Raw genomic sequence first — 25,794 nt, 5'->3', positions numbered from 1 at the left:
TAAAAACTTTTTTTCTTTCAAAAGAACAAATGTGTAGTGTGTTTTTTTTCTTACCTTGCAATACTGGTACTGTAGCACTTTAACGATACCTTGCAGGTGTCCGGGGATGATGACGCCCAAGGACTGAGGAGAGATGATTGTCCCAAACTTCAGGTCTTCCAGTGACCTTCCTGTAGCCAGGTACCTCAGGGTAGCCACCAGTCTCTCTTCAGCAGGGATTGCCCTCTGCCACTTTGTGTCCTGCCTCCGGATGTGGTGGGAGTCACCATACTCAGCAACTCCTGGAAAGTTTTGTCATCCATGTGCAGGTAGTTGTGGTAGTCGTCCACGTTGTTCTCCTTGATCTCCATCAGCAGGGACATGTGAGAGCAAGTATCCCTTTGCTGCAGCCACCCCTTGGTCCAGCATGCACTCCTCTTTCTCTGGGCCCTCTCCTTCACCACCCTGAGCCCAGCATAGGCGACCAACACTCTATACCAATAGGGCTCCATCAGCACAGAATTCAGGAACAGGATAGACTGCACATTTGCAGGTAAAACACACTTTGTAAAAGGCAAGCCATATACAAAGCAGAGCACAGTAGCAATGTACAGGGTACAGTAGGTATACACCTAGCCTCACTAGTAGCAGAGCAGAATGTGCACCCCTAGGGTTAAAATGGTGCCTGCTTTCTATACCCCCTAGCTAGCCCCGCCCATTATTTAAATTTCCCACCAATCGTGAAGATCCTCGTGTGTTGTTTGGTAAAGTACGATTCATAATGCACGATCTCACGATTTGGACTTCCAACATGTTGCAGGATAGTTCGTTAGATCGTGAATCAAATTGGCAGCTTTTTTTACCAAATCGTGACCACGACTGCCGGGGAGCTCCCGAGGAGAGTTCTTTCGAAACTTTAAATACAAACCTGTGGATCATGGTATCTATTATTGCCCTTGGATCGATTATTTCAATGATTAATCATCTTTGGTACCCAGTATATGTGGTACCATCCTGAGGTATCATCTATTTGGTTGAATTCATGTCATCAACCTATTAGGAATCACTGCAAATCCCATATATATCATATTAGATGAAACCTACATTTATTTATGGTGTGAACGAAAGAATATATATATGAACAGCGCTAGGAACTTAAGGGGTCATTCAGACCCACTCGTGAGCGGCAGTACGCTCGCAAGTGGGTCGATGTTCCCCATTGCGCATGCGCACGACGGAGGGAGCTCCGTCGTGCGCATGCGCGAGACCCGGCGAGCGACGGGCTTTCCATCGCTCGGGGTCTCGCACCAAAGGGGGCGTGCTGTCGATGTTGATTGACAACACGCCCCCTTTGGTGGGCGTGCCGGGGGCGTGCCTGCCAGACGGAGGCGTTCCCATGGGAACGCCTACCGTCTGAAGCCGGCCCCACTGACATCACTAGTGATGTCAGTGGGAGTGATTTTGGCTCTGATAGAGCCAAAATCACTCCTGGCCTTGCGGCTGGGAAACCCGACCGCAGGGTTTCCCTCGCAAGTCCGATGGTCGCGATGGTCAAGACCATCGCGACCATCTTTTTGCACGCTCGTATATGCTGTGGGTGGTGACCCACAGCTATACGAGCGTCCAGGAGGACGCTCCATTTTAATGGAGGAGGGCCCTGATTCAGAGCGAGCGCTCTGTTCAGAGCGTCCGGCTCTGAATCAGGGCCTTAATGTTACAACATAGGTATCATGATATGCTAATGCAAAAAATAAATATATCAGGAAAGATGTATGGTTTCAAATAGGAGAGAATAAATAGGATCTATAAGATCTCAGTACATTATAATTAAGAACTATACGACTTGATTGAAAAATATCTCAATTTAATGTATAAAATATGTTAAAAAGTACATTCCATAAGTATTACATTTTACAATGGAAACAACATAAATAAAAAACAAATTGAATATTGCAGAATAATAAAAATAAAAAATTATGAATGTTAATTGAATAAATGAATAAATAAATTAATGACGGGTGAGTTCAAAAAATATACTGAAGAAAATTAATAATAATCCAGAAGAAATCCAAAGGAAATATCCATATGAATCGATGGGTGAAACTGTTTAAATAAAAAGTTAATATGAGAATTAATCTCAAAAGATAGTCTCGCTTGAGGTGATATTCACTATAGCAACAATTAAGCAGCAGTCACTGGTCTACATGTGTGGATCCGGAATAATATCCACCTTTTATAATTACCAGACTTCATTAAATGTCCACAGCCTGAAGGTAATGCAGATATTCTTGCACTGGCATGTTGACGTAAGAAGAAAAAAACTGGAAAGTGATGAATAGTGCTGGTCCGGAAACGAGTCCACATAGAAATCCAAGTGCTGTATAATAGTAGGGTGCCAAACGCGTTTCGCTGTGGTAGGTCCCACAGCTTCCTCAGTAGCAATATCCACACTGCTTCAATGTGGGGCTTTATATACCCCTGTACACACATTGATGATAATCAGCTGTGACTAACAACAATAACTAATCAATCAAGCCGTATAGAAAATCCAAATTAATTGTCTCTCATATATCTAAATACACATAAATACATAATAACATCCCCTAAATAGCTTAAAACTTGTAAAATAAATCAAATCTGAATATTAACAATCACCTGGTTTCACTCAGAAACGGAGCATGGCATCCGGTCACGTGATATCCACAGAAATCACGTGATTCAGTATGACACATAGTGCTTGTGTCTAGCTTCTATTCCAAGATGCGATGATTAGGTCACGTGATGTAAACATACACCACGTGACTCAACTCCAAACCACTCCGTGTTTAAGGTGTAATGATGGAATCACGTGATGTAAACACACACCACGTGATTCAACTCCGGACCACTCCGTGTTCCATGTTGATGCACGGAGATTGTTGTACGAGTACATCACTGAGTCACGTGATGTAAACATACACCACGTGATAAGGCCGGCTCGGATACATATTATCAATATATTGATTAGATCGGTGTCTATAAAGAACACCCGAATCACCCTATTAAGTAGAATATATAGATCATTATTCCTACATACATCTAGTATTCACTAGGTGATCTAAGTATTTAATAGAGACGATCAATTAGAATTGGTCCCATCATTATTCAGTATCCTGCATATGCTGATAATAAACTATATTTTATATTTGTCACTAGGACTACTCTCTGTGATTATTAAATAAATTCATATATATAACAAAAAAATTATAATAAATAACTATATACCATAAAAATTGAAAAATGGAACATATCCATCATATTGTATAACAAATGATATATCGACAGAACCCCAGTAGTTGTTATTATTAGAATTCACTCATAGTTTAATTCTAATTAGAAGTACATAATGTACATTATTTAATAATTTCTTAATATATTACAAATCATCTATTACTAAACTACGGTGTATAATGCAAGGCTTAGCAAATCTCCCAAAAAAATAGGGATGGAGAAAGGTTGGAACATAGTAATAAAATATGTATATATCCATCATATATTCTGGTTAAGATAGATGATGGGGACCCTATCTACCTCAATCTAACCAGAATCAAATGAACGTGTTTAACTCTACAGACTCATTGAGGCCCTCTGGATGTAAAGAATTTAATCTGAACATCCAGAAGACCTCCTGGCGACAAAGAGTCTTATATCTATTGCCACCCCTCTGGGTGTGTACTACATGCTCAAGTCCTATGATCTTAAGGGATTGTGGATCACTATTATGTACTTTCAAATAATGGGAGGATAAACTATGTGTGGTAACTCTATTTGTGATGTTACGTCTATGCTCCATAAATCGTCTCTTTAGAGGTCTCGTGGTACGACCTACATAGTGCAATCCACACCCACAGGTAAGTAGATAAATTACATAGCTCGAGTCACAATTCATGAAATTAGTGATCACATATGGATCTTTTGAATCTTTAAAGGTTATACTAGTTGTCTTTTTATCAGTATAAGAGCACATAGTACATCTAGTCTTCCCACAGCGATGGAAACCCGGTGGTCTATACGGTAACCATTGTTCAGAATTGGTAATTGTATTGTCAGAATTTACATGTGGTTTAAGATAGCTTGGTGCTAAAATTGATTTTAAAGATTTGTTCTTGTAAATTATTAATGGTCTGGGAGGTAGAATATTTTTTAAAATATTATCTTGCTGAAGGGTACGATAATTCTTATATATATTTTCTCTAATTTGCTTATGACAGGAGCTGTATTTACAAATGAATGCAGTATCTCTGTTAGAAATAGGATCGGTATTTCCTTCCAATTTCTTGGTCTTTAAAAGAGATATTCTCTCCATATTTTGAACTGTGTGACAGGATATGGATTATATAAAAAAACGCCAGATTTCCTTCGTTATGACGCCAGAGGCAAGAGTCATAACGAAGGAAATGACTCTTGCACATTATTTAATAATTTCTTAATATATTACAAATCATCTATAACTAAACTACAGTGTATAATGCAAGGCTTAGCAAATCTCCCAAAAAAATAGGGATGGAGAAAGGTTGGAACATAGTAATAAAATATGTATATATCCATCATAGTTCAGGACAGAACCGATTATCTCAAAGAAGCTTCTAATCAACTCAGTAATCATGCATTTTACCGTACGTTATCTACGGATCCAACTAATATTTTTCTCTCTGAGCTTAAGTCTCTTCTGGATGCTGCTCTTGCCTCTGGAGTCATAATGAAGGAAATCTGGTGTTTTTTATATAATCGATATCCTGTCACACCCATTTATTATCATCTTCCTAAAATCCACAAATCCCTTTCTTCACCACCTGGGCGTCCCATTATCTCTGGTATTAATTCCCTCACTTCCAATCTTTCCCATTACATTGACACTTTTCTTCAACCCTATGTTCCTGGTTTGAGATCCTATTTGAAGGATACTACTCATTTTTTACTTCAGATGGATACGATAGAGTGGAAGCCTTCATATGCCTTCCTCACTATGGACGTATCCTCATTGTACACCAATATTCCTCATCTTCTTGGTGTACAATGTATTTCCTCTCGACTGACGAGAGATGAGGATCTCAACCAGGAACACAGGTTGTTTATTTTGGATTGTATTACTTTTATTCTTACTCACAATTATTTTTTATTTCTCGACACTTTTTATCTTCAAGCCATGGGGATGGCCATGGGGACTAGGTTTGCGCCGAGCTATGCGAACCTATACATGGGGGAGTTTGAGGATCACCATGTGTGGGGGAGCAAGTTCGGTGCGAACCTGGTCTTCTATGGCCGTTACATAGACAATCTATTTTTTATTTGGGATGGGGATTCACTTTCTGCTTCACATTTTGTTTCTGCACTTAACCGTAATGCCTTCAATCTTACTTTTACTCATCAATATCACCCTACTCGGTTAGATTTCCTCGATGTGACTCTAGAGGCAAGAGACTGCATTATAAATACTTCCAATTTCATTAAAACAGTTGACACACAGTCATATTTACATTTTAAGAGTGCTCATCACTACCTTTGGGAAGCCAATATTCCCAATGGCCAGTTGATGAGACTACGCAGGAACTGCTCATCTCTAGAGAACTTCTCTATTCAGGTGAAAGATATGCTTTCCTCCTTTAGAAGGAGAGGCTATCCTGAATAGTTTGTTTAGAGAAACGCGCATCAGGAGACACAAGGTGTACACTGTTTGGTGTGTGCTTTGTTCCTAATTATAGGTTGATGAAATTAATTCAACCAAATAGATGATACCTCAGGATGGTACCACATATACTGGGTACCAAAGATGATTAATCCTTGAAATAATAGAACCAAGGACAATAATAGATACCATGATCCACAAGTTTGTGTTTAAGACTTGGTAACAATATGGGATCTGCTATAATCCCTAAGGGATCTTGATCTATGGTACCTGCCTATGATTATGGGATTCAGTGCAATTCCTAATTAACTGTCTATGGGCCTGATTCAGAGCCGCTCGTAAGCGGCCGCTCGTTCACTCCGAGCGATGTTTGCCCAACTGCGCATGCGTACAGATCGTAATACGCATATGCAAACCAGTCAGTGCGGCCGAAAATCGTTTGTTCGCTAAATAGCGAATGCCTGCTAATATGAGTGACAGGAGGAGGCGTATGTGGGTGGTAACAGGGGAAGGTGCTTGAAAACGGGGAGTGGAAATCAGAACGCAGGCGTGCTTAAAGGTCCAAACGGGCGTTTTATGGGTGTGCATAATTAAAACAGCAGCGTCATTGACCACGTCACTGGGTTATTTTATAGCCAGAACTGCTCGCAAATTTGTGGTAGCAAACACCAGCCACAAGAATAGCGAGCAGTTCATACGCTGTTCGATGTACTCGATTAATCTAATAAATAGCGGACATGACGTATGGTGCGAGCGGCCAGGGGGCGTCTTTTTCAAAATTGCAACCGCAAGTTTTGTTCGCTCGTTCAGACACAGAGGCGTCAACAGACCGCAAAGAGCGAACGGTTCATTTGAATAGCCACCCCTTTTTGTTGAACGAACGACCGGCTCTGAATCAGGCCCTATGTCAGGACTTGTCTAAGGAGTATGGGATTGAGTGAGACGGGTTATTGATAATGGGATATTGAGGTTCCATTAGGAACGCTGAGGGCTATGAGATTTTCAGTCTGAATTATTGGCAGCAGTAAGGATACAACTAGACCCTTGAAATATATTGTATTCATACCCTTGGAATTATAAATAAACAGTATATGTCCTCGTTCTATGGACACCTGTCAGTTACATGTGATAGATTTGATGTTGTGAAACAATGAATATATAAATAAGACCAGAAATCATATTGTTCGTAACACAATATTTTTTAATTATTACAATTGTATTTTAATAATATAAAAAAGAAATATTTTATTAAAGTTACATTTTATATTAGTTTTTGCTAATGAAGAGACATAATTAGTAATACAGTTACAATAAGATTAAGGGGTCTATTTACTAAGCTGTGTTAGGAGATAAAGTGAACGGCGATAAGGTACCAGCCAATCAGCTCCTAACTGCCATGTCACAGGCTGTGTTTGAAAAATGGCAGTTAGGAGTGGTTGGATGGTACCTTATCACCGTTCACTTTATCTCCTAAAACAGCTTAGTAAATAGACCCCTCAGTGAAGTACGGTCTTAAGTTCGTGTGTGCCCCGATACAGTAATCCCAAATCAACCAAATTCAATTTTCAAGTCTAAAATGTAGAAACTACAACATCAGAAGCAGTAAACACACATGTACACCTTCCTGCCATTGTTACTTGTATCTGCACTGAAAGCTGCGCTGCCATGTACATATAACATACCCAGGGCTGCTATATACAGTCACTCTTCCCATGGCTCTACTGGTTCTGTGAGCCTGTACTGGCAAATCAGTTCAGTTATATCCACTTTTAAAGGGTGATGTTGGGGGTTGTGAGTGCTGGGTGCACCAATCACGCACCTCTTTTAAGTAGGTTGCAGCTTTACATCACTACTCTTCTGCATAGCTATACATAATTTAGCTATATATTACATACATAGAACAGGAAGATACTGTAAGTATTATTATACTAACTGTCTCTTACCTACTTTTTCAAGAGTCCAATTCCTCCTGTATATAAAACCTCTCCCTAATTCTATTGTAACTCTTTTCCAATACAGGGAATAGATCTTTTGGTTACTAAATGAATAACAAACTCTATGTTCATATTTATCATGGAGAGGAGGAGAAAGGGTACGCTCTTATATTTCCCTAAGGAAAACTAATGAAAGTAACATGCTTAATATATCATTAACTTAATTTAATATACTCATGCAGCAGAACAGCAGGAGATCAATGCAAATATAATGTTATAAATGCAGCCCTGGCAGATGCATTGTTATCTATTCATTATTATCTATTCTGTCCCATGGCTTGTACATACAAGTGATTTCACTCTGCCATTGCCCCACAACAGATTTAGCAGACCTAAAAATATTAATCAATAGATCTAGATAAGGAAGGCGTGTTTAGTATTGATGCTACTTATTTCAGACACATGAAGAATCAAAAATTCAGAGTCTCGCATGTAGTATAAAAAGATATTTATTTACTATATGTTACAAAAAATCACTATCGTCCAACCCCACCCCCCTCCCCTTTCTTAACCTGCATAAAAATAATTTGTAAGAAACTGGCATAGAGGTAAACTTTAAAGTATTGTGTGGGAAACACTTTGCTTAAGAGGACTGAGCGATGGTCCGTCCAATCCATTGACTTGGTAAGTTTTCTGCACAAATGATTTGTACATATATAAACTTACAAATCCGTCGCCTGAAATGCTTGGCCACAGGAACCAGAAGTGACATCATTGTCGGAAATTCCTGCGACCAGTGTATGGGAGGTCAGCATGCAGATGTACTGATGTCTCTGTATGATATTTCGGCATCAGCTGTGCTGTAGGGGCGACCTGATATGTCTGTGAACGACGTTGTTCACAGAAATATCGGGTGTACACACCTGCCGATCAGCTACTGATATATCGTTCTTTGTTCAAACAAACTATATATCTACAAGTGTGTACCCAGCTATATTCTTGGGCTTCAGATTCATGCATTTTAGATACGTTAACATAAGTAAATGATATACAAGTCAGCATTCAGCTTTCTACTCGTGGCCTCCTTTCCTTTGACATCATGACATCATGTTTGATAAAGGTAATGAAGAGGAGGTCATTCCACTGCACCGAACTAAGTAGTACCATCATTTAACCCCTTCACTGCTGAGGGTTTTTTCACCCTTGTGCTGAGGTCATTATTCACATTTACGCTCGTCACATTCCAACATAAATATAATTGATTTTGTTTTATGTAGTACCCACACAAATTATACCTTGTTTTTTTTTTTTTCAGAAGACTTGGTATTTTCAGAAAATACCATTAGCCTATTTACTCATTCTAACATGTAAAAAAAAATTCAACCCCAATAGCCAAAATAGTGTTTTTATTGAAATCTCAAAAAAATAAACAAAATGCAAAACTGATTTATGTCTTGTCTTATAAACACCAAAAATAAATACTTTGTGTTTCTTGCATTGCCAATAATCTACCTTTCCAAAATAGTAAAAAGCAGGATTTTATGTGTAGGTTTTCACAACAAAAATCTGCACTTAAAATGAAAATGCATTTTTTCCCCAAATATTCGCTGTCTCAATTTACCCTCACTATGTATAGGAAGAATATGGTACCCAAATAAGTCCTGCCATTTTATAAAGTAGACAACCTCCCTCATCCAATGAGGGATCATTTTTTTATTTGACACAATACGGGGGAGATCTGGGCTTTAGATTCCCCCATCTGTGGAAAACTATTTTTTTTTGTGTACTGTTTCAGTTATTATCTAGTGGTCACCAGACAATAACTACCAACTACCATTGTTTGAAAGAGGAGAATCCTCTCTTTCAAGACAGTGTGCCCCCGTCTGTGTGCAGGCCAGTTTGGGGAGATAGAGCACAATGGCCTGATTCAGAGCCGGACGCTATTTGCGCTCGCTCGTTCAGAAAAAGGGGCCGGATATTTAAATAGAGCGCTCACTCTTTGCGGTCTGTTGACGCCTCTATGTCTGAACGAGCGAACGAAACATGCGCTCGCTATTTTTAAAAAAACGCTCCCTGGCCACTTGCATCCTACGTCATCTCCGCTATTTATTAGATTAATCGAGTACATCGAAAGGCATCTGAACTGCTCGCAGTGCTTGTGGTAGCATATTCCTACCGCAATCATGCGAGCAGTTCAGGCTAAAAGACAACCAAGTGACGTGGTCAATGACGCTGCTTTGTTAATTATGCACACCCTTACCACCCACAAACGCCTCATTCTGTCACTCAAATTAGCAGTCATTCGCTATTTTGCGAGCACACAATTTCCGACCGCAATGACTGGTTCGCGCATGCGTATCACAACCTATATGCATGCGCAGTTGTGTGAACATCGCTCGGAGCGAACGAGCGGCCGCTTACGAGCGGCTCTGAATCAGGCCCAATGTACGCTTTCCTCATCTATAGAAAAATACATTTCTGTATTGCTGGGTGATATTGTTTGATGATCACAGGTGATCACCAGACAATAGCTGCTAAGAGGGCCACATAATTTGAAAAAGTGACTTCCCTTTTTCATATGTGGATGACCCCACATTTACAGATGTAGTTATCTGGTGAATAAAAGAGCTACTAGTGGGCCACATAATTTGAAAGAGCGGACACCTCTCTTTCAAATATGCGTGGCCACACAGCTGTTAGTGTCCAGCAATCACGTGATCATAGAGAATAACTAGTAGGGGGCTACATCATTTGAATGAAGGAACCCCCTTTTTAAAATGTGGGTGCCCCTCATTTTATGGATGCCAACTTGAAATCTTCAACCCATCTTTGGACTGCAACAATTTCTGTAGAACAAGGGTTAATGCCTGGTGATCACACTGATCAAAGTGGAAGATGAGTCCTACAGGGGTTAATGCTGTAGGTTGTCTAGTTTTGAAAATGGTATGCCACATCATTCCTACATGCATTTCATTGAAGTTCATTTAAACTAGTGAAGAAATTATGCATTTTCATTTTCGGGTTGAGATTTTATTATGAAAACCTATGTGCAGGATCCTGGATAGATGCCACAGCAAAAACCATAAATGATTTAAATAAATATACACACTTTTGCTTTTTGTTTATTTTCTTGCCATTAAGAAACCAGAAATATGTGTTTTTGGTCCATTCTGGATAGATTTCTTTGCTGTGTCACAAGGTATAAGCAAAAACAAAACAAAGTGTGAGTGCTACATTAAGAAATTACCTTGCCTCCTAACTGTCCCGCATTCAGCAGGACAGTCCTGTTTTTTTGGGACTGTCCCGCAATCTGACCTGTGGGCCGCAGTGTCCCGTGATGGGGGGGGGGGGGGGAGTTGGGGGAAGCATAAACCGCTGCTCAGAGCAGCGTGTATGCAGAGCGAGAATAGATGCTGTGCATGCGCACAGCATCTATTCACAGTAGGGGGGGAAGCCCAGGGGGCAGCCCAGCATCTCGGAGATGCTGGGCACGACCCTTAGTGATGGAAATGGGGTGTGCCGCTGGGCCATGCGCCTTCACTCATAGGCAACATCACCTTTTTGGGAGCGCGTACACCTTCGGCGTGCAGATGTCCCGATTGAGCTTCACCAAATGCTGGGAGGGATGAATTACTGATATTGATGTTGGGAAAGAGTTTGGTTGCTACCATTTGCTCTGTCCATTTTAGTTTACTAGCAACTAAAAATAGCAAACAAAAATTTCTAGGATCTACCGAATAACCTATAACTATACAAAAGTTTTCACAATAATCTTACACCTAGAAGCACCGTGGCTAAAACATACCTTATGCTGTCTATACTCCTCTAAACACAAGCTGCTCACATGCTCTGCGCTCTTAGGGTCCTCATTCCCGCAACATTTTGCCTGTGAAGAATGGATGAGATAAGTTAGAAATGTACAGGTTTAATAAAACTATCTGCAGAAGCCATTCAGTGAATAGCAGCAACTACAGACTCTAGCCCATATACCTTAAACACTGTACAAAATATACTGGAATTCATTTCTCAAAGTGCAGTCAAACAATGCATTTCTATTTGTGCAAATGCACTGCCTCAAGTACATATTAGTTTACAGCCACATTATGGTTTTGGGAACTGGTCCACTAAAAAAACAGCCTGTCCTGACTTTTGTAAAAATTACCAGGGCCTCCCTGCAGTCACATCTGGAACAGGGCGCTTTCATGTCCCATTCAACACTACAATGCCGAAAAGGAGCCCACAATTCACAACTATACATGGACACCCCCAGCCACATAGTGTGACCATGCCTCCTTTTTACCAGAGCCTGGAAATTCTCATAGCGGCAACTTCCAATTAACCTAACCTAACCTACTAAAGGTAAAAAAAGCTCCATAAATCATATAAATAAATGATCGATTTCACCATTGTGAATTGCAGATCAGGACAGGATCTATGGTGACTGAAAAGCGTAATCAAAATATTCAAAAATAATTTCAAAGCATTCACATCTTCTCTGAAAGCCAGTGACTGCTTGGATATACTAGCATAAGTCCCAGTAACTGTCAGGTAGCGCTCTCTGGACCAATCCCACAATAGTATATAGCTACTTTGCTGCTAACTCCTTTGTAACAGTGACTTTGGATGTAAGTACCTATACAGCCAATCACAAGCATGAAAAAGTAAACATTGCTTTCGATTAGCCAAAATTCTCCTTTTCAATTGTATGGGCAAACTATTTTAATGAGCTTTTTAGTCCCATTGAAATACATTGTCTATTCATATTATCAGGATAAACATTGATTTTCTCAACATAGTAAAATCTCCTGATTTGAAAATAAATACATTATTAACTGATTGCTGAATTTAGGGGATTTGGGTAATTTTAACATCTGAACAAAAGTTGATCTAGTAATTGTTCTAAGAACAATACAATTCTTTTACACTTTAGAATCCCTTTATGACCAGCTGGGCATGCGAGGCTGCCCTTCAGCCCTTGTATATTTACTGTACGATATATATCTCCTAATACTGTGACTGCATTTATCCTCTACAATTATTATATTGGTTTTATGTGTATATGTATCATGAATAATGTAAATAGACTTTGGTCCTTACACCACTAAAATTTACCATTCAGTTTCTGAATTCTACTATAACTTTTAACATTTGGAATCCTACCCATTTTACAATTACAGAGTAATCCTACTACACCATATATTTTTCACAAACTTGCATGTATATATTTACAAAATATGTGCAGAAAAAAAGTTTCTGAGAAGTGTAAATAACTAAATACATAACTACATTCATATAACATTTGCAGTATTTATTTAAAACCCAAACCTCATAAGACCATATACTGTATACTGTAGCTAATTCATAGTGTCTCTTCTGGCTTTGTCCAGCAAGTAATGTATAATCATTTTCTAAACACTTCCTCAATGCTCCAATATTTTTAAAATGAGAAACCGGGACACTCGTGTGACTGAAGCGCTCTCACCTTTTCCTGCCTCTCTGAGGAAGGGTATTTTGTGGCTTTGTTTAACCCCCTTACACATATTTGTCATCTGTCACCTTTGCTACTTGTTATCAATAAACACTAAGTTTATGAATGTACCTTAGCAACTGTTGGCTATGACTGGCAGGAAGGCAACGTCTTCTATGTGTACTCTATGGGGTTGATTTACAGTTAGGTGTAAATGTTATCCTGGTGCAGAATTTGCAGCCAAACAAACCATTATGCATGAAAACATGTTTCTGCATGCTGTGCTCACTTACTGCCAAGCTCTATTCCTACACAGCACTTTCGTGTTGGGCTAGGCAGCATCACCTCACAAAACAAAATCAGGTCATGCATTATATATATTTTATTCCGTCCCACTGTCCCAAATTAGGCAGGACAGTCCTGGTTTTATGGGGCTTTCCTTCCTGTTCAGGGGTAGATATACAGTATTATGGTTTAGGGGATACCTAGCACTTAAGACTAGGCCATGCCCCCCAACATGACCAAGCCCCCACCATGACATGGTTAAATGTTTCCATTTTATCTTATTAACTGAGGTGCAAAAAGAGACAGAGTCAGTGGCGTAACTACCGTAGTTGCAGGTGGCGCGGCTGCTATGGGGCCCAGACCAGCCTGTGGCCCAGCCCGGCTCTCACCCTGCACCTACGTTGCCAGGCCTCGGTCTTCACCCCCCCTTGCACTCTCCTCACTCCCCTCTCCTTGACTTAGCTGCTCCGTGGTTGCATCTTCCCCCTCCATGGTCTCATCCTCCTGGTCAGCTCTGCCTCCAGCTGCCCTCATTGACTAACACTGGGAGGAGGCGTGGCCTCCTCCTCCCAGCATCAGTCAGTGAGGAGGAGAGATGGAGCCAACCGGGAGAGGAGGTGTGCCTGCCCTGCGCAGCTCAACCACGTAGCAGGTAAGATGAGGAGAGGGGAGTGAGGAGGGTGTATACGGTGGGGGGTGGCTGGGGATCTAGGGGGGGCCCTTGAAGATTTTGCTATGGGCCCCCCTAGCTCTAGTTACGCCCCTGGACAGAGTTATGGCAAAATAATCATGGCAGGATAAATATTTTGGGTGGGGTCTCCCCTGAAAACAATCGGGGACATGAAAGGAAACATTTTCCAATGGGTTTGCACAGCGGGTCTCAGAATGCCACAATGAGCATTTGTGTAATGTAGGCACAGATTTCCTCCTAGAGTGAATCTATGGATTATTACTACATGGCATTTTAATTTTTCTTAAATGTTTTGTTATAATGGTAATTAATGTTATTTATTTTCACAACTGTATTTATCCTGTAACTGAAATCTGTCCAGTCGTCTTTCACAAAAAAGCACTGAACTGTTAGAATAATGTTCTTGTTCTGCTGTATCCATCCCACACAAGCTGAAGACTGAGCACATACCAAACTGTGAACTTCTTGCAGTGTTTGGTTTCCTTCCGCCTTGTCTATAAAATTTTTGTAAGCCTCCGAGTATAAATGTTGAATGTCTGTAACGGTCTGTCAAGAGAACACAATTAAACAAGGCACCAAGTTATATTCAACAATAAGGTAAAGATCAGGCTCTGGAAATGTCAGTAACAAATATGGTAAACTTTTGTAACACGGTCTAGAGAGGAAGCAGTCTACATAAAGCAGGGTGTCAGGGCTGGCAGCACGTTACCATGATCAGGTACTAACCAAGTGCACAGCGGTGACCTGTTCTCAATAGTGTTTTTGTTGTTTTTATTAAAAGAGATTACAAATGAAAATCCTTGAGCACTGGCACGAGTCAGGTGGCTGTATGTTCCACAACAATGCCATATTTCTGATGTGAGTCCTGAATGGGGTTAAGGGTTAGTTAATGGATGTATTAGACTGATTCTTGTTTTATTAAAATATTTATAATAATATTCCAAGACACTGTATTTCTGAACTACAAAATAAATCTAATATAAAAATTGAGATCAATATAGTAAATAATATCTTACCTTTTTTTTACCCAAAAAAGCAAATACCCCCGCAGTGATTTCTGTGGCAAAGATGACAAGTAAACAGGCAAAAAACTGAAAGAGAAGAAACAAATAAATACAGGCTTCAGTAAATAAACAGATCACTCGTGGAATTTTTTTTCATATCTCCTAACATAACTATGTAGGGCATTTATATTATTTCACTGTAGGCAGTAATTCAATCAGCTATTGATCTATGCACCAGGACCAAGTATATGTAACCATAGGAAATGCAGAGTTATACGTAGGTTTGCTGGGGACCTGGATGGGTAGGAGTCATGTGAGCCACACGATCTGCGCAAAGTTTGGGCTAAAAGGCGTCCATTGGTACTTCCTCCCTGCACAGCTTATATGTCATGTGGTGCACACAGCTCCTCCCCTTTCAGTCTGCTGATGAGTATCTCTGCAATTAGTATGACACATTGTTTATTAACCTGTACTTCGGTTCATTCTAGAACTAATTATTGTAGCAAAAAGTGCCAGTTTCCCAGTAACAACAGTTGTTTTGAACCCCCCCCCCCCTCGAAAAATCCAACATTTGTCACTGTTTATTATTATCTCTTTGAATAGTATGTCACTTTGTTCTAATATATGCAGATATATATATACAGGAAAAAAATGCCATTATTTATAAAGGTAGTACTGTATATTGTTTTAATTGGATGTAGGCTGAAAATATATATGCTGAAAGAGTGCGGAGATTCCCCTTACCGCTCCAAGCAAACACTGAGATTCCCGAGCAGCTCCACAGCAACCAAAGAAGCCAATAACCATCATCAGAGCCCCTGCTCCTATCAGAATATAAAGCCCTGTAAGACAGAACAAAACACACCACACCTTAGTCACAATTCATTTAGTACTAAACTTTCACTAACACCTTGTTTTATGAGGCTGAAAACTGATAGAGAATGGAAGTATAGCAGAAAAAGGGTTAATACTTGGCAGCAGTTCTCACTTTACGTGGAGCCGGAGACTCCGAAGCTGCTCCATAATGATTATTACCAGCACTTTCCTGGCTGTAGCACTGAAGTAGAAGTGCAGCGAGTTTATTCAAGGGAACTTTTTTCCTGTGTCCCACAGAACTGGTCTGTGACACTGTACATCAGGAAATCTGAGGTTAGTTGTCGTGTATCTCTAACCCTCAACTTTGGCTGTCTGAGCCTATTGGTATTTACACCTTAAAAATAACTGGACATTCCCCAGGTGGCTTACCTCTGTTACACATCAAAACATTATACATCTTATGTGATACTGACACTTTCATATAAACATTTTTGTTTGTTTGTTTGTTTTTTTAAACTCCCTTTATCTAACTGCACAATGGAATCTCGATTATCTTTAATAACCTAACCATAACTATCTAATATGCATTGCAAACAATGTATACAAGTTGGATGGGAATGGGATTGAAATGCCGGTGGCTGTCTAGCCCGACAGGAGGAAATCCCGACAGCGGCAGGTAAGTCACCTATCCCTCCCCTCTCCCCCCCTAACCCTCTCTTAGGGGTGCCTAACCCTAAACTCCCGGGGTGCCTAAACCTAACCCCCCTCCCCTGCACCCTAAACCTAACCCACCCGGGGGGGTGCCTAACCTCAACCCAGCGGCGTCTAACCCTAACCCCCCCGGGGCAGTGCCTAAGCCTAAGTCCCCTCAGGGTTGCCTAAATCTAACCCCTAGGGATGGCCGGACTCACCTCGATCGGTCCGGCGTCCTTCGGCACTCCTGCGTCGGGATGAAGATAGGCAGCTGTATTTCAACTAGGGGTGAGCGGGTTCGGATTTCTGAAATCCGAACCCCCCCGAGCCCCCCCGATCCGAGTCAAGCTCGACTTTTCCCGCCTGACTCGGATCTGAAATCGAGGCAAAACGTCATCCCGCCTTCCGAGTCTCGCGGGTTTTGGATCCTATATAAGGTACCCGCGTCGGCGCCATTTTCTCACTCGGATGTGGACAGTGAAGAGGGAGGGTGGGAGTTAGGGCTGGCTGGGCTGTGTAGTGTAGTGTAGTGCTGCTGTTGTCCACTACTTCAAAGTCCATAGGGGCTGGCTGTGTTGTGCTGTGCTGCTGTTGTTAATAGGGGCTGTGTTCACTACTTCAAAGTCCATAGGGGCTGGCTGGACTGTGTTGTGCAGTCAGTTCTCCATAGGGGCTGTGTCCACTCCAAAGTCCTGTGCAGTGTCCCAGTCCTAAAGGGGTGCTGTAGTGTTGTCCAGGGGGTGCTCTGTCCATCAGGGGTGCTCCCCCCAAGTGCTAAAAAAATAATATATTTTCTGTGTTTGTGAATTGTGTGCGCAGTAGCCGCACGTGCATCAACAAAGTAGTGCCAAGCGTGCGCCTGTGTCATAAGTAAAGGGCCGGCTGGCTTGACCGTTAAAGGGTGCTGTAACCCCCAAAGTACACTCCAGTCCAAACCAAAAAAAAAATTATTTTCTGTGTTTGTGAATTGTGTGCGCAGTAGCCGCACGTGCATCAACAAAGTAGTGCCAAGCGTGCGCCTGTGTCATAAGTAAAGGGCCGGCTGGCTTGACCGTTAAAGGGTGCTGTAACCCCTAAAGTACACTCCAGTCCAAACCAAAAAAAAAATATTTTCTGTGTTTGTGAATTGTGTGCGTAGTAGCCGCACGTGCATCAACAAAGTAGTGCCAAGCATGCGCCTGTGTCATAAGTAAAGGGCCGGCTTGACCGTTAAAGGGTGCTGTAACCCCCAAAGTACACTCCAGTCCAAACCAAAAAAATATATATTTTCTGTGTTTGTGAATTGTGTGCGCAGTAGGCGCACGTGCATCAACAAAGTAGTGCCAAGCGTGCGCCTGTGTCATAAGTAAAGGGCCGGCTGGCTTGACCGTTAAAGGGTGCTGTAACCCCCAAAGTACACTCCAGTCCAAACCAAAAAAAAAATTATTTTCTGTGTTTGTGAATTGTGTGCGCAGTAGCCGCACGTGCATCAACAAAGTAGTGCCAAGCGTGCGCCTGTGTCATAAGTAAAGGGCCGGCTGGCTTGACCGTTAAAGGGTGCTGTAACCCCCAAAGTACACTCCAGTCCAAACCAAAAAAATATATATTTTCTGTGTTTGTGAATTGTGTGCGCAGTAGCCGCACGTGCATCAACAAAGGAGCAGCGCCAAGCGTGCGCCTGTGTCCCATAAGTAAAGAGCCGGCTGGCTCATTTCTTAAAGGCTGGTGTAACCCACAAAGTGCACTACTCTCCAGCAAAAATAAAGAAATATTTTCTGCGTTTAGCCGCACGTATATATCAAATCGATATAACATAAATGGAGGACCAAACTTTCTCCGATAAAAATAAAATAGAGAAAGATCAAGAACCACTTCCTCCTAGTGCTGAAGCTGCTGCCACTAGTCATGACATAGACGATAACATGCCATCAACGTCGTCTGCCAAGGCCGATGCCCAATGTCATAATAGAGGGCACATACAATCCCAAATGACAAAGTTCAGGAAAATGACCTTGAAAAAAACATTTAAATCAGCTGAAGAGAAACGTAAACTTGCCAATATGCCATTTACGACACGGAGTGGCAAGGAACGGCTAATTTCGATCCCTAGTATGTTCATGACTAGTGGTTCAGCTTCACATGACGATGGAAGCCCTCCTCCCACTAAAAAAATCAAAAGAGTTAAGCTGGCAAAAGCACAGCGAAGAACTGTGCTTTCTAAGAAGATATCTCAAATCCCCAAGGAGAGTCCAAGTGTGGTGGTGGTTGCGATGCCTGACCTTCCCAGCACTGGATGGGAAGAGGTGGCTCTTTCCACCATTTGCACGCCCCCTGCAAGTTCTGAAAGGAGCACCCACAGTCCACTTCCTGATATGCAAATTGAAGATGTCACTGTTGAAGTACAACAGGATGAGGATACTGGTGTAGCTGGCGCTGAGGAGGAAGTTGGCGGGGAGGATTCTGATGGTGATGTGGTTTGTTTAAATCAGGCTCCGGGGGAGACAGTTGTTGTCCGTGGGATGAAAAAGCCCATCACGGTCATGCCTGGGCAGAAGACCAAACATTCCACCTCTTTGGTCTGGCAATATTTCTATCCAAATCCGGACAACAACTGTCTTGCCATATGTACCTTATGTAAAGGTGGAATAAGTAGGGGTAGGGACGTTAACCACCTAGGAACATCCTCCCTTATACGGCACCTGCAGCGCGTTCATAATAAGTTACTGTCAAGTTCAGAAACTTTGGCTAAGACCGTAAGCAGTCCAGGGACACCTAAATCCCGTTGTCCTGTTGTATCCAAGCGCCTGCAAACCACACCGTCAACTCCCTCCTCGTCAATTTCCTCCTTAGTCAGGATCGGAAGTAGTCCTGCAGGCCATGTCACTGGCATGACTGACTCTCCTATCCCGGATTCCTCCGGAGGATCCTGCATTGCTACGCCTCCTGCTGCCGCTGCTGCTGTTGCTGCTGCTGGGAGTCGTTCATCATCCCAGAGAGGAAGTAGGAACACCACTACTTTTAATAAACAATTGACCCTCCAACAGTCCTTAGCAAGGAGGATGAAGTACGACAGCAGTCATCCTGAAGCAAAACATATAACTGAGGCCTTGACTGCTATGTTGGTGTTAGACGTGCGTCCGGTATCCGCCATTAGTGCAGTGGGATTTAGACAATTGCTGGAGGTAGTGTGTCCCCGGTTCCAAATCCCGTCTAGATTCCACTTCACTAGGCAGGCGATACCGAGACTGTACAGAAACGTCAGAAAAAGTGTCCTCAGTGTCCTGAAAAATGCCGTACCCAATGTCCACTTAACCACGGACATGTGGACAAGTGGAACAGGGCAGACTAAGGACTATATGACTGTGACAGCCCACTGGGTAGATGTATCACCTAACGCAGCAACAGCAGCAGTGTCACCAGTCGCAGCATCTCAGAAACTCCAGCTCGTTCCAAGGCAGGCTACGCTGTGTATCACCGGTTTCAGTAAGAGGCACACCACTGAAAACCTCTTAGAGAAACTGAGGGAAATCATCGCCCAGTGGCTTACCCCACTTAAACTCTCCTGGGGATTTGTGATATCTGACAACGCCACCAATATTGTGCGGGCATTACATCTGGGCAAATTCCAGCACGTCCCATGTTTTGCTCACACAATAAACTTGGTGGTGCAGAATTTTCTGAAAAGCGACAGGGGCGTGCAGGAGACGCTTTGGGTGGCCCGAAAAATTTCAGGCCACTTTCGCCATTCAGCGACTGCGTGCCGAAGACTGGAGCGCCAGCAAACACTCTTGAACCTGCCCCGCCATCACCTGAAGCAAGAGGTTGTGACGCGGTGGAACTCAACCCTCTATATGCTTCAGAGGATGGAGGAGCAGAAAAAGGCCATTCAAGCCTATACATCCACCTATGACATAGGCAAAGGAGGGGGTATGCACCTGACTCAAGCGCAGTGGAGAATGATTTCCGTGTTGTGCAAGGTTCTCCAGCCCTTCGAACTTGCCACACGTGAAGTCAGTTCAGACACTGCCAGCTTGAGTCAGGTCATTCCCCTCATCAGGCTTTTGCAGAAACAGCTGGAGAAAGTGAAGGAGGAGCTAAGACGGAGCGATTCCGCTCGGCATGTGGGACTTGTGGATGAAGCCCTTCATTCGCTTTGCCAGGATTCCAGGGTGGTCAATCTGTTGAAATCAGACCACTACATTTTGGCCACCGTGCTCGATCCTAGGTTTAAAGCCTATGTGGTGTCTCTCTTTCCGGCCGACACAAGCCTGCAGAGGTGCAAAGACCTGCTGGTGAACACACTGTCAGCTGAAGCGGAACGTGACACGTCAACAGCTTCTTCTTCATTTTCTCCCGCAACTGGGGCTGCCAGGAAAAAACTTAGGTATCCTAAGCAACCCGCTGGTGGTGATGCAGGGCAGGCAGGACCAAGTTTGGACATCTGGTCCGAACTGAAGGACCTGGCAACAATTTCTGACATGTCTACTGTCACTGCATATGATACTGTCACCATTGACAGAATGGTGGAGGATTACATCGGTGACAGCATCCAAGTAGGCATGTCAGACAGTCCATACCTGTACTGGCAGGAAAAAGAGGCAATTTGGAGGCCCCTGTACAAACTGGCTCTATTTTACCTGAGTTGCCCCCCCTCCAGTGTGTACTCCGAAAGAGTGTTTAGTGCAGCCGGGAACCTTGTCAGCGAAAGGCGTAGGAGGTTGCTTCCACAGAATGTGGAGAAGATGATGTTCATCAAAATGAATTATCAGCTCTTCCAGGGAGACCAGCCTCCAGAACGTACAGAGGGACCTGTGGTGGTGGATTCAAGTGGGGACGAGTTAATACTTTGTGAGGATGAGGATGTACACACTGAAGAGGGTGAGGAATCGGTGGATGAGGAGGATGAAGATGACATCTTGCCTCCGTAGAGCCAGTTTGTGCAGGGACACATTAATTGCCAGCTTGTTTTGTTGGGGCCCAAACGAACCAATCATTTCAGCCACAGTTGTGTGGCAGACCCTGGCGCTGAAATGATTGGTTTGTTAAAGTGTGCATGTCCTGTTTATACAACATAAGGGTGGGTGGGAGGGCCCAAGGACAATTCCATCTTGCACCTCTTTTTTTTCTTTGCATTATGTACAGTTTGGGGCCTAGTTTTTCAAACTGCCATCCTGTCTGCCACTGCAGTATCACGCCTAGATGGGTCACGTGTTTGTGCCGCCCACTCGTGTCGCTTAGCATAGTCATCCAGCTACCTCGGTGCAACCTTTTGGACATAAAAACACTATTGTGAGGTGTTCAGAATACACTGGAAATGAGTGGAAATTAAGGTTATTGAGGTTAATAATAGCATAGGAGCAGAAAAACCTACAAATTCTGTGATTTTAGCTGTTTTTATGCTTTTTTTTAAAAAAATACAGATCCAAAACACAAAACCCAGAACCCAAAACACGGAAGGGTGGTTTTGGCAAAACCAATCCAGATCCAAAACACGAAGAAAGATCCAGATCCAAAACCAAAACCCAAAACACGAAAAGTGGCCGGTGCACACCTCTAATTTCAACGCCTATTTTCTGTCCTTTGCCAATCTTCTGGTGTCGGGATATAGACCGGCGGCATTTAGTCCACCGGTCTATTAACTACATCCCGTTGGATGTATATCCTTGATTTCAAACAGAGAAGAATTTGACATCATAATCTTCTTGAGCTCACCTGACCATTACTACACTGTGCTGTTAGGGCACCCTCCTCCGGTCCTGTCACTAACTAACTCTCAGTCTATTGCTTGCAGCTTGTTACCATTCCCCTTCTCATGCCTGTCCTTGGCTCATACAATCACAGGATGGACAGGTCTTTGCTTTCTATTTCCAGTTAAACTCTGTACTGATGTGAACATTGTGATGTGTACAGTGCCTTCTCTCCCAGCCTGCTTCAAAACTGAAGACAAGCAGATGAAGAGTTGACTAATAGCTAGGGATGTGCGCCAATCCCTGTGTTTTGGTTTTGGATCTCCTCATTCTTTGGATCTGGATTTGGTTTTGCCAAAACCGCCCCTTGCGTGTGTTGGTTTTGGATCTGTATTTTTTCTAAAAACAGCTAAAATCATATAATTTGTTTTTGTTTTTAATTGACAGGCGATAAACTGCGGTCTGGCCGGCAGTGTCACCAAACAATAATAGCGCAGCTAAGTTGCTAACGCACACACACAAAAAAAAAATTATCTTTTTTTTATTTTTTGTGGATTGATATTATTAATTTTATTTCACTTTTATTTTTTTAACATAGTGGAAGAGCACCCCTGAACGAGGCAGCAGCCCCTTGATGAACAACACTGACAGCACCCTTTCTTTATGGACAACAAAGCACCCCTGCCGAGTGCGGACAAACCACCTGCAGTCACAAATATGTGGACGATAAACTGCGGCAGTGTCACGAACAATAATAGCGCAGCTAAGTTGCTATCGCACACACAAAAAAAAGCAAGAAAAAAGTACTTTTATTCTTTTTTACACTGGGGAAGAGCACCCCTAATTGACAGAGCACCCCTCCTGGACAACACAGCACCCCTTTATGGACTGCAGCCCTAGCCTGATGGACAGGACAACTACACAGCAGCAGCCACAGTTAATTGACAGGACAAGTGACACAGCAGCTGCAGCACCCACTTAAGGAAGCCCCCCTTTATATACTGCAGCCTAAGCCCCTTTACGTACAACACAGCAGCAGCCTTCAGGCCAAGACCCCGACTGGACACACACACTGAGTGACTCACAGTGACTACATGTCTGCTAGCTTCTCTCTCCACAGCTGGTGTGATAATGGTGCCGTCGCAGGGACCTTTATATAATTGAAAACCTGTGAGAATCTGACAGCGGGAGGATGAAGTTTTGCCTCGTTTTGAGATCCAAGTCAGACGGGAAAACCCAAGCCAGTCTTCGATCGACTCGGAATTGCAATGTTCGGGTGGGTCCGGTTCTCTAAGAACCTGACCCAATCATCTCTACTAATAACATGATGTTCTAACCCTATTTAAAAATACCAGTACAAGCAGTTCAAAAAGTACTGTTATATGAGAAATTCATATCCAGGTGTTATATACTATATTATGCTGCAAACTGATAGCCTTGATCAATCTATCTTATCAATTACATGAAATTTGACAACAACAAATGATTCACATCCAGTAATTCTTCTATGCTGCAGTTTGAATTTATTGGAAACTTTATTTTGAAGCATTGTTTGATTATAATTAGTGCCAAGTATTCTGCCAGGCAGCAAGTCAGAGCTGAGAGCCGGCTGCAAAACTGGATAAGAGCCAAAGATATATCACTTTAGCAAAGACATGACATTTAATGTGGACAGCAGCTGTATGTGTATATCTACTGAGAGAAGGAAATCTATCCCAAGGGATGTCCCCGAATTCATTGCTATGCTCACACACCCCTCCTGACAATTCTTGTATGTCTGAAGAAGATTCTATTTTAGCCTTTAGTATGTCATGCTCATACATATATTTACAGCTGCTGTGTATGTGTCTGCAGTAAGACTATCAGCTCTTTGCGCATTTAAAAGATGGGTATGCCGCCCAATATATTTTGAAAATGCATTAATGCGCTCTAACATTCCAATAGATAGTATTGGTAAAAGTGATTTGTTTTACCCCTTTTGCCAGCTATTATGTGTAAACAAGTCCTAAAGGTTTATGTGTTATTCCTAAACTTCTTGATAAATCCTTATCTTATTGAAAATGTAATCATACTTATATACCCTCCCTGAATGTCTGGGAGGCTCCTGAATTTTAGATAGTTCTCTTAAGCCGCAAATACACTAGATAATGTGTGTATGTAGCAACATCGTCACTGGGGGTGCCAGCTGTGATGAACGATGGTTGGGGCGGGGATTGGGGCATCGCTCACGATATCCCCAGATTGGGCTGCATGTCAGCCAACTGGGGATATCGTTAACAACCCGTGGGAGCACGCATCGTTGGTTGTTCGGACCATACACACTAGATGATACAAACGATATATCGTCGAACGTGTGTATGCCCCATTAGACTTCTGGAAGAGTAGGCTACACTCCCATAACCCATCCAATCTTCTTGTAAAATATTCCCGCAGCTGGTACATGATGATGTGGATCAAGATCTCGCTTAATGTCCTCTAGTAATTATATAGATATCACTGTTTGAAGGAAAGTGTGAGGTTCTGGTTAGTTGTGGACCCGGGGTGGTGATAGGAGCAGACACAGAAGCAGATTTAAATGAAAAGTGTAACTTTTAATAAGTGACTTGGTAGACATGGGAATGGCAAAATAAATAGTCCAGGTATAGCACTAAAGTGCACTTGATAACTGTAGTGGAGTAAATGGGAGAATGTCCATAAAGTGACAGGCAGGAACAGTCCAGTATGCAGGTGTGGTGAGGCTGAAAACAAATGCAGGCAGAGGTGATGTAGTCCAGCTGGGTGTAAGTGGAGGCAAGGTGCAGGGAGACAGCAGACACAGGTACTCAGGCAGGGGAAAGGTAAATGGAGGGTGCAGGGTAAGTCCAGCGGGTTGGAGCAGGCAAGGTAACAGGCTAGGTAGCGTTTTCAAGAAGGCAGGAAGGCACAGGTACTCTCTCTCAGCTGTAGCTGAGAAACACGTTGCACTGGCAATGAAGGAAGGCACTGGACCTTCCTAAATACCAAGTGCCAAGCTATGACTGGCTGGAGAGAGCACATGAACCACCAGGATTGGACAACTGAATCACATGGCCGGAGGCAAGATGGCGGCACCCATGCCGAGCAAAAGGAAACACCGCCTGGACTAACCAGCCCCTAGTGACAATATGCCCGCACAGAACCACGCGCAGCCAATGCCCCTCATCAAACACCAGCACTGCCGCCAGACACCCCCTGCCACAGTGACCTCACAGGTATTACTCGTTGACCACCATGCCGAGAAACCCTGGCCGTAACAGTACCCCCCCACCTTATGGGTGGCTTCAGTACACTCACCAGGCTTCTCCGGATGGGCAGCATGGAACCTTTTGATGAGTGCAGGAGCATGGATATCTCGGGCATCGGTCCAACAACGCTCCTCCGGGCCATAACCCCTCCAATCCAACAAGTACTGCAAATGACCTCTGCGAATACGAGAATCCAGGATCTGGGAGACCTCAAACTCCATGCCCCTTTCAGTCTGGACACGGGGAGAAACAGGCAGGGCTTTGTGGAACCTGTTCAGCACCAGGGGTTTAAGCAGGGAGACATGAAAGGAATTGGAGATTTTCAGGTAAG

The 25,794-nt window shown here is 42.8% G+C and overlaps 1 protein-coding gene across 1 annotated transcript in view; it reads right to left on the bottom strand.

The window, feature by feature from the left end:
* The window catches only part of TSPAN2 (tetraspanin 2), a 211,325-nt gene that overhangs the window by 36,375 nt on the left and 149,156 nt on the right, over window positions 1-25,794 (bottom strand). Inside the window, exons 3-6 of the mRNA XM_088467423.1 lie at window positions 15,770-15,867; window positions 15,038-15,112; window positions 14,472-14,567; window positions 11,384-11,464 (exon numbers count right to left, since the gene is read on the bottom strand). Of these exons, the coding sequence (XP_088323549.1) occupies window positions 11,384-11,464; window positions 14,472-14,567; window positions 15,038-15,112; window positions 15,770-15,867 (350 nt within the window). The remainder of the gene's footprint in view (window positions 1-11,383; window positions 11,465-14,471; window positions 14,568-15,037; window positions 15,113-15,769; window positions 15,868-25,794) is intronic.

This window comes from Taudactylus pleione, unplaced genomic scaffold (genome assembly GCF_031769625.1).
Source record: "Taudactylus pleione unplaced genomic scaffold, aTauple2 ptg000010l, whole genome shotgun sequence".
In the NCBI taxonomy this organism is placed as follows: Eukaryota; Metazoa; Chordata; class Amphibia; order Anura; family Myobatrachidae; genus Taudactylus; species Taudactylus pleione.
This window is presented reverse-complemented; position numbering and strand designations above follow the sequence as displayed.